Source organism: Quercus lobata, chromosome 6, assembly GCF_001633185.2.
Source record: "Quercus lobata isolate SW786 chromosome 6, ValleyOak3.0 Primary Assembly, whole genome shotgun sequence".
NCBI lineage: Eukaryota > Viridiplantae > Streptophyta > Magnoliopsida > Fagales > Fagaceae > Quercus > Quercus lobata.
The window spans coordinates 18,943,344-18,953,303 of NC_044909.1; the positions used below are offsets into that span (position 1 = coordinate 18,943,344).

General features: G+C 32.6%; 1 protein-coding gene across 1 annotated transcript; it reads right to left on the bottom strand.

The window, feature by feature from the left end:
* Positions 1–990: 990 nt before the first annotated feature.
* LOC115950734 (metalloendoproteinase 3-MMP-like) lies at positions 991–2,085 on the bottom strand. Its single transcript, XM_031067969.1, has one exon. The coding sequence runs from the start codon at positions 2,058–2,060 to the stop codon at positions 1,128–1,130; it is 933 nt and encodes a 310-aa protein (XP_030923829.1). The 5' UTR covers positions 2,061–2,085; the 3' UTR covers positions 991–1,127.
* Between the last annotated feature and the right edge of the window lie 7,875 nt (positions 2,086–9,960).

Below are 9,960 nucleotides of genomic sequence, written 5' to 3' on the forward strand. Positions count from 1 at the left end.
GTTGCAAAAAACCAAAAACGCCAATAACAGGTGCATTTATAGTGGCTTTTTTGTTATCACCGCAATAGAGCTATTGTGGTTGCGCAATGCTAGTGGGTAGAACTACCGCAGTAGCCCCCGCTGCAATAGGCCAAACGGACCTTTAGCGGTGGTTTTTTGGGCTTTTGTGGCGGTTTTGGCCCACTGCAATAGTCCAATTTTTTTTTTTTTTGTAATGTGAGTGTAACCAAAGGCAACCATAATTTGTCTGAAAGTTAACAAAAACTTAGACCATTTAATTAGGATAAATTCAAATTCATATAAATATTATGTTATTTCCTTTAAAATGATTACTTGTAGACCCATGTCAAACGTAAAAGGAGAAAGATACCGCAAAAAATTGAAAACTAGCTAGGTACATTACAATTTTTGGATAAAGTGACGATTGTTATTTTATTCGTTATCATCTTCTCCACGGTGCTCTCAAGTTGTTCTCAATTTCCTCTAAAGATCAACTTGCAGATATCTTCACCAAGTCACATCCTAAAGAACGCTTTCATGCTTTGGTTGACAACCTCCAGTTGGTCTCACACCCACCTTAAGTTTGAAGAGAGTTGTTAATGTGTACTAGGCTGTGGGCCTTAGGCCCATCTTGTTTACTTGTATAACACACATATTTGTACTACACACTCTGCTTCTTATATAAAAGCACTCATGTATATTTTATTACTTGATAAATACAATGCATTCATTTAGTATTTCTAACATATAAATAAATATATATATATATATATATATATATATATATATATATATATATAAAAGTGCAAATGGGTTAGCCTAATATCACTTAATTAATTAAGTCGGTTAGGGATTAGAAATTTTTTTTGAGAAGAGGCTAGGTACGTATTAGAATTTGAAAGCAAACCAAAAACAAGAGTCTTAATAAAAAGGAACATTTGATTGCAAGTTATAATTAAAACAACTTTAATAAAGGTTACACAAAGTGGATCCTCAATCCGATCAGATAATTATAGCGTAAGCCTTGTAGCACCATCACGATTTATTTTGACAGTAGATGGCAAATGTTTTATTCTCTTTATATATATTAGTACGTACGTAACTGAAGATTCCACCATCTTGGACACTTAAACATTATATAAGGCTTTAATTCCATTGATATCATCTCTGTCCAAACCTTTGGTCCCTCCTGAAGCAATGCTAGGCCACATAATAGCCCCCTGAACATCGCTATGTCCGAGCCCAAGAAGGTGCCCAATTTCATGCAAAGCAACAGTCTGCAAGTCAAATTGACCTGGAACAGCTCCCACACTCCATTTGTCATCAGCATCATAATGGAATCTGCCATCAGTTGGAGCAAAAGCATGGGCAAGGACTCCACCAGGTCCATCAAAAGGGGCCCCATCTCCATGATCCCTACTTTGGAAACCAATTTTGATATCTGCCCTCCTGTCGTCTTGAGCTCGTGAGAATTTGAAGTGTGTGTTGGCAGCCCATGTTTGAAAAGCTTGTGCAACTGGGCTCATGGCTCTAGTTGGGGTGCCAGGGAGAAATCCATAGGTAAGGCTGTACTTGGAAGCTGGCCATTTCGGATTTCCAGGGAAGAAAGAATAGTGACTAACGGTGTGTAAAGAGCCATGGTAGTGTACATGTATTTTATTTTCTGAACGCATCCAATTTGTACCATTGATGATATCAGCCACACCACAACGAGGTATCATCATGTTGGATACTGTTTTGGCATCCAAAGTCCCAGTGGGGTTGAGGTGGAAATTTAGCTGGTAAGTTTTAAGGGCCGACTCTAGGGGTTCATCGAAATCATCATCATTGGCATGGTTTTGCTTTATGGAATGGCTATATTTCAAGTAACCAAATTGTTCAAGGTAACTTTTCAGGACTTTGATGCCTGAGACATTCTCACCCTTGTGACATCCTTGTAGATGCTTGAGAAAATCAAAGGGTGATGATTTCTTGTTATTGGTGTTTCTTGAAGTTCCATGAGAAAGAAGAGGAAGAAGGAGGAGAGTAAATAAAAAGAGTGAAAATGCTTTAGGAGCCATAGCTGCAAAAGTTTGAAACTTAAGCACTTTGTTTAAGTTATGTAGAAGTGTTTTAGTTTCATTGCTATTTATAGATATTATTAACGGGAGGCTTCTTGTGAGATATTCTCATTATTCTCATGTGAATGCAAGGTTGATTATTCTTCTACCATGATGGTATGACTTTTACTAGCAAGATATGAGATTGAGAAGCGGCCTAGAGCTAGAAGTGGGCGGCCACTTGTAGACTCGAGGTCTAGGGGCCCTTTTTTCCCGAATTTCTACAACTTTTAAATTAATGCCACATACCTAACTGTAGAATTTGAGATTTATAATTTGTTGTGATGATAAATTGAGATTTGTGAATCATCATTTTTATGTAAGCTCACTGACCACTATAGAAACCATAATTCATTATACCTAATCACAAATTACCAATTAAATATTTTAAAATTTTATTATGTAGAGTGACTTTTGGAAAACTTTTTCAGAGCCATCAACAATTCAATAACTTTAAAGTTTCCTTCAATAAAAAAAATATATGCCCCTTCTTCCCCGAGCGAATTTACTAATAATAGTAGATCTCTTATTGAAAACATTATTGCATGATTTCCTATTTTGTCAAAATGTTAGATGGTAACTGAATTCAAATAAAATTATTTAAGACCATAATAAAAAGAAAGCCAAATTATTAAATATTCGTTTAAGGAAAAAGCTTAGCTACAAACTTGGTTGTAGCCAATAACTACAACTCCAATACATCCACTCAATATTTTTTTTTATTGGAAATGAATTTTGAGAAATTCATCATTGGATTGCATTATTTATTTATTTTTTATATACTTTATACTTACAAAATTTTTAGAAAAAAAAATCAATAGCTATTTCTTAATCAAATATTTAAATTTCAAGTTTTTATAGTTTAAAATTATGAATAAAAAGTAAGTTTATGGATTGAATATTAAATTTAGAGAAGTGTTACGTCTACAACATTTTTACAATATTTTCACAACAAACTATAGATGGTTAATTGTTATTGGTTCAAATTTGAACCTAACACTAAGATTACTTTTTTAGTATAATAATAACAACCAGTAATAACCTGTCACTTAGGATTTGTTGTAAAAATGTTTTGGACATGTAATTCCTCTTAAATTTATTTTATAGAAAAGATTGAATAGTAAATAACAAGAGTCAAATGCGTATCACGTATGTTATACCTAAGGGTAAGAATTAGATACAATATTTATGTGCTGTTTCTTAGATTCCCTTCTTAAGATTCTACCATGTGGATTTTTTCTCATGGGAAGGAAGTGTATGTTTTAGTTAAGTAGCCAAATGGCTAAATCTTAAGAAGGGAATCTAAAAAACAATACCTAAATTTTATCCTATACTTAATTATGGTTATTGGTCATAATTAACTTTGACTGGAATGATTTCCACTAAAATATGACTTTTGGGTTGTGCAGTGTAAAGTTGTAATTTACAACTAGTTTATGTTGGCTTTAATTCTGTGCTAAATTTGATTGTAATTTTGTTCAATCTTATGTACCCTATATTTCATGTGGGATTTATTTGTAAGGATTGTGTGTGAAAAAGAGAGAGAGTGTGAAGACTTAAGGCAATTGAAGACTAAAACTGTTTTCGCGGGTATCTCGCGAGTAAGCTTCTCGCAAAGTGAAGCATGTGCCCTGCACATGACTGGAATGCGAAGAGTCAGGATAGGATGAAGACAGCTGGTTTTAGTGAGTGTCTCGCGGGTAAGGCCTTCCCGCGAGATACCTGCGAAACATTCTGTTTTGCTAAACTGTCATATCTGATACACACTTTCTGTACCCATACTATATATACCCCCATTACCCATATATGTTGAGGAGTGCTTCTGAGAGAAAACCCTAGCCACTATCCTTGAGAGTTAGAGATTGTTATACCAACATTTCTCTACACAATCTATTGTGGTTTTCCCTCAACTCCTACCTCTCCATTTTCATATCCTTGAGAGGTTGATAGTCCAAACACTTACCACACCTTTTCAGTGTGTCAAGTGAGGTTTTGGTGCTGCTGGGAAGCATTGGAAGAAGCCAAGTTTTGGCAGATGCAATCGGGCATATTGCGAGATCCGGAGAGTTAGACAAGACACAGTTCCGAGAAGTCTTGTTGGAGTAGGAGTTTGGAGAGCTTAGGTGTATTGGGTAGATTAGGCTTGGAGGATCTCTTGCTACTCGTGTATCCCAACTGATTATGGATCGATTTACTGCTTAGAGGGTGGCGGAGAGATTTTACGCCGAGTACTTTGGTTTCCTTTTCGATAACATATCAGCGTGTTATCTTATGTTTGCATTCTTCTTCCCTACTCTTTTAGCTTTCTTTTTACTGCTGTGTTTTAATGATTATGACTTAGATTAGTTATATTTTTATCCACTCACATTTACTCTATTCCGCACTTAGTATAAATTAGACTAAAATCAATCAAGCTGTAATTTATAATTTTCACATTTACTTTATTCCGCACTTAGTATAAGTTAGACTAAAATCAATCAAGCCGTAATTTATAATTTGAGGGTCTAAACAGCTCGTGTTTTAACACATTTTTGAGCTTTCATGTAGAAAGTAGAAGAATGTAAATTCACCACTATATTTATTTTGGCTGGTAGTGACAGGGGATAAAATCATGACAAAAATATTATTAAAATAGAAAACCTAGACAAGTGACCACTGTAATTTTTAAATAGTTAATTATATCTCATATATTGAAAACTAAGCTCGTAGCAACGGTTTGGCAAACATAATCTGAAGCATAAGTATAGAATGTACATGCTGAGATGATACTTGATAAATAAAACTAGCTTTATCACACGCTCTACAAATGCGTCAAGAGGGCTTTTTTTTTTTTTTTTTTTTTTTTTTTTTCCAAGAAAACATATAGTATCAAAATTTTTTATTCATACCAATTCAAGGTTTATGTGTTAACTAAGTAACTTTTATGAATGCTCCAATCACCAAAATTGTCCAGAGTGAGATGAGACCAAGCCACAAAAAATGAACATTGAAATAACATGGAAGGCATTATTCAATGTGTGGGTTTAGGTGGGTTCAATTTTTCTGGCTAGATTTTATCTCACTACCACTATTTTTGTGATTGACAACTGTACAAATCTCACTTGCCTAAAGCATAAACCTCAAATGGGTATGAAGAAAAATGTGATTGTTATAATTTTATTTTTGAAAAAAATAGAGTTTGCGCATGGCATGTGCAATGACCTTAGTACTTAATACTTAATTATGATAATTGGTCATAATTAATTATGACTGGAATGTTTTCCACTAAAATATGTCTTTTGGGTTGTGTAGAAGCATAGTTGTTGGTATTATATGATACATGCTACATATTGTATCGTGCACAAACATTTTGTATCATAACATGTCCATTTGTTTTTTTGGTTAAAATTTGTATTTTTATTTGAATCTAACATGTTGTTATATTTGTTTTTGACACTAAATTATTACTTAATTTACCCCAATGAATAACATGTCCATATGGGTTTGTTTTTCCTCTTATTCTCCTACAAAATGTGGAACTCTTACACTTCAATTTCATATTTGCATATTTCTTTTCTATACTATAAATAAGGTATTAACTAATAATTTATTTCTTCTAAAAGAAACTAACAATATAATTACTTTTTATTTTTATCATTATTGTTATAATTCTAAGAAGCAATAATGCCAAGAAGGAAAAAAAATAGCCTTTATAATGAATTACCTTTATATATGGAATTTTTTCTGTATCTTATAATATATGATATACCAAAAAAAAAAAAAAATCTATTTAGGATAGGATTCACATTTTAATCTCATGTATTGAAAACTAAGCTCATACCAACAGTTTGTCAAACATTATCTAAAGCATAAGTTTCAAATGTAGGTAATTGAATAATTGATAAATAAAACTAACTTTATTACACGCATTACAAATGTGTCAAAAGGGCCATTTTTTCCCCTCTCATTTTTAAGAAAAAACATAGTATTTAAAATTTTCATTTATACCAATTCAATGTTTATGTGCTAGCCAAGTAACATTTATGCATATTCCAATCACTGAGATAGTCCGGAGTGGGATGAGGCCAAGCCCCCAAATATGAACACACACACACACACACACACACACATATATATATATATATATAATTAAGATAAAATTCAATTAGATTTCAAATTAGAATTAAATTAGAGTTTAATTTTGTGCCACGTGTCCCATCTAATGTAATTTTTTTATAATTTTTGTGCTAAGTTAGTTAATTTAGTGTAGAAAACGAGAAGTCCAATAAAATAAACCTAGGTAATATATATATATATATATATATATGAGTTAGGTTCAAGTTACATCTGGTGTAACTCTAAGCAATTTTACACTACCCAATAACTTGTTATTGAATTAATATTTTGAAAATCCAACCATTGAATTACATGTTCTATATGTTCTTAACATGAATGCTAATTTTCATATCAATCAGATGCTATTTACCATTTGATCCATAAACTCATATTTTATGCATTATTTTAAACTACAAAAATTTGAATTTTAACAATTGATTGAAGACATGGATATTAATTTTTGATCACTTTGAAATTTTGCAAGCATAAAGAATATATAAAGATAATGTAATCTAATGGTGGATTTGTCAATATTCGCATCCAATTAAAAAATATCGAGTGGTGTAATATTGCTTAAAGTTACATCAGGTGTAACTTAAACCCATATATAACCAAAGTTTAGAGAAAATTTGATTAGAATTAAAACTAGATTTTGCCTTTGTTAGCTTTACATACAAATTAAATTGTTTTTATTTTTGCTATTTTTTTTTTTGAACTAATGAGTATATTTTTTGCACTGTTTCTATTTAGATATTTTAATTGTATGTGAAGATCTTGAACGTAACAAACTTTAATTGAGCTAAATGATTCCATGAACTTATCCCCATTCAATTTATATAGGAGGTACGATTGAACCAATTTATTCTTTTATTTAGTAGGATTTCATGGACAGTGATAGTAAATTGATATTGTATATATAGTGTCAAATAGTGATTTTCAAAATTATATACATACAGTAGTGTAATGAGAAACTTGGCGTAACCAATATCATTAAGTGTGAGTTTGGATACCAGCGTTTCCAGCGTCTGCGTTTTTGGCTAGGTCCCACAGCACTGTTCACGACCCAGCTAAAAACACAAAAACACGCATAGCAATCCATTTGTTACAAACTAATTGAATTTAGTTTGATCAGGACATTTGGAGTTACGAAAATTATTTTTCCGTGCAATTTTAGAGTGTGTTTGGATACCGCTTATTTGCTGAAAACTAAAAACTTATTGCTAAAAATACAGTAGCAAAATAAATTTTAATTGTGTGAATAGTATCGTGGGACCCACAAATGGATTGCTATGTGTGTTTTTGTGTTTTTGGCTAGGTCGTGAACAGTGCTGTGGGACCTAACATCAATAGCGTCACTACAATTCATTATTCATGTGGATAACATGTAGCAAGGAAAATAAACACATGTTACAAATTAACTGAAATAATATGGAAGTCATTATTCAGTGAGTGGGTGTAAGTGGGTTCAACTTTTCAGCCTAGATTTTATCTAATTACCGCTATTTTTGTGATTCACAAATGAATAAATCTCACTTGGCTAACGCTAAATCTTAAATGGGTTACGGGTAAGAAGAAAAATGTGGGCGCATAGCAATGAAGTTATTACTTTTTTTTAAGTAATAACTTCATTGCTATGCGCCCACATAGCAATGAAGTTATTACTTAGTTATGATAATTGGTCATAATTAACTCTGACCAGATTATTTTCCACTAAAATATGACTTTTGGGTCGAGTAGAAGTAGAATAGTATAAAGAGGAAGTAAGTAGTTTGTTTTCGCTGTTAATTTTTTAAGATTATTGTCGGCAATTTGAAAATGAAATAATAGCAATACCACTAAGAAAAGGACTAAAAGTCTGAAACAATAGAGAAAAATGATTATTAACTTCTCTAGGTCCACAACGTTTTTAGAACATTTTCATAATAAATCATAAGTGCTAAATTATTATTTTTTCTAATTTAAACATGTCATTGAAATTACTTTTTTGTCCACCAATAAGAACCCATAACAACTTGCAACATATGATTTGTTGTAAAATTGTTATGCATATAGCATTTCTCTATTATATTTACATGGTTGCTCACTTCCTATTATTATTGTTTGTTCTCTTTCTCTCCTTTCTCTTTTTTTTTTCTTTTTTTTCTTTTTTTTTGTTTGTTTATTTTTGCTAATTTTTTTTTAGATATTATATTTACGATTATAAATAAAGATAAGAGGAAGAGAATTTACGATGTCATAACTATTTTTGACTAGATTAATTTTCCATTCAAATAGCACTTTTGGGTTGTGCAAAATCTAGAATATAGAGAGAAAGTGAATCTCCACTAAAATTGGACCTTTTATTAGGTTGTGTAGAAATAGAATGCAGAGAAGAGTGGAAGAGTCTTTTTGAAATAAAGTAAATTGTCACACACGGATATAGAGACCAAGAGTTTATTTTTTTTCTGTGAGAAGCTACTGCATTTGTACACCATAGGGTTTTGTAACCAAGTGCTTCTTGATCTTCATCGTTTATGAAGTGAAGAATTTTGCAGCCAACAACAATCATTCAAGTTGCTGGAGTTAGTCACGTACTAGGATCCATGCAAAGGAGTTAGTCACAGATTGAAGATTTGTGCATCAAAGGAAAGAAGGCTATTATAAGATCAAGTCCAATTGGGTATTGGAGTAAAGGTTCAACTGTAGGTTGGTATTTTGGGATAGGCCAGGGTAGTGGTAAGATTTCTCATACTTATAATCGTTTGATTATTGATTAGTGGATTCTTAGGAGTGGTGATCTTAAATTCATCTATAGGATTTTTGCCTTGCGAAAGGTTTTCCCCATTTGTCAACAAATCATTATGTCAATTTAATTTCCATTGCATTTAGTTTATTTGGTGATTTGTTGGTACCTCCACGATTTGCATGTAATTTGACCTAATTTAATTTCCCTTTTTTTTTCCTTCTCTGCTTACGTACCCATCTACTTTTTTTCTTCCCCTTTGTAAGGAAAGTGAATCTTTCTCCACTTCTTTTCTGCAGAAACATTTCTTGGTTTTCTCTGCTAATTCTTTTTCTTTCATTCGAAAGGTTTGCCACCCAATTCAATGAATATTCTGCGGAAGACCATTCTTAGTCTTTTTATATTTCCAACCTTATTTGAAGGGATTGTTAGCTCATGAGATAATTTTTGATCTCCTTTTTTACATCCATCCCTATTTAGAGGGAATATTTGCCCCATTCGAGGGCTTGCTTTACAAAATACCATTCTTAATCTCTTTTTCTACTTCTACCCTTCTTCAAATGGATTATTGCCCCATTCAAGGTTCTTTTTGCAATAGGCCATTCTTATCTTCTTTTTCTAACTCTACCCTCATTCGAAGGGATTATTGCCCTATACAAGGGTCTTTTGCATAACTCTACCCTCATTCAAAGGGATTGTTGCCCCATTCAAGGGTCTTTTTGCAATAGGCTATTCTTAACCTCTTTTTCTACCTCTACCCATGTTCAAAGGGATTGTTGCCCCATTCAAGGGTCTATTTGCAATAAGCCATTCTTAACATCTTTTTCTACCGCTACCCTCGTTCAAAGGGATTGTTGCCCCATTCAAGGGTCTTTTTGCAATAGGCCATTCTTAGCCTCTTTTTCTACTTCTACCCTCATTCAAAGGGATTGTTGCCCCCATTCAAGGGTCATTTTGCAATAGGCCATTCTTAGCCTCTTTTTCTACCTCTACCCTTGTTCAAAGGGATTATCGCCCCATTTAATGGTCTTTTTGCAATAGGCC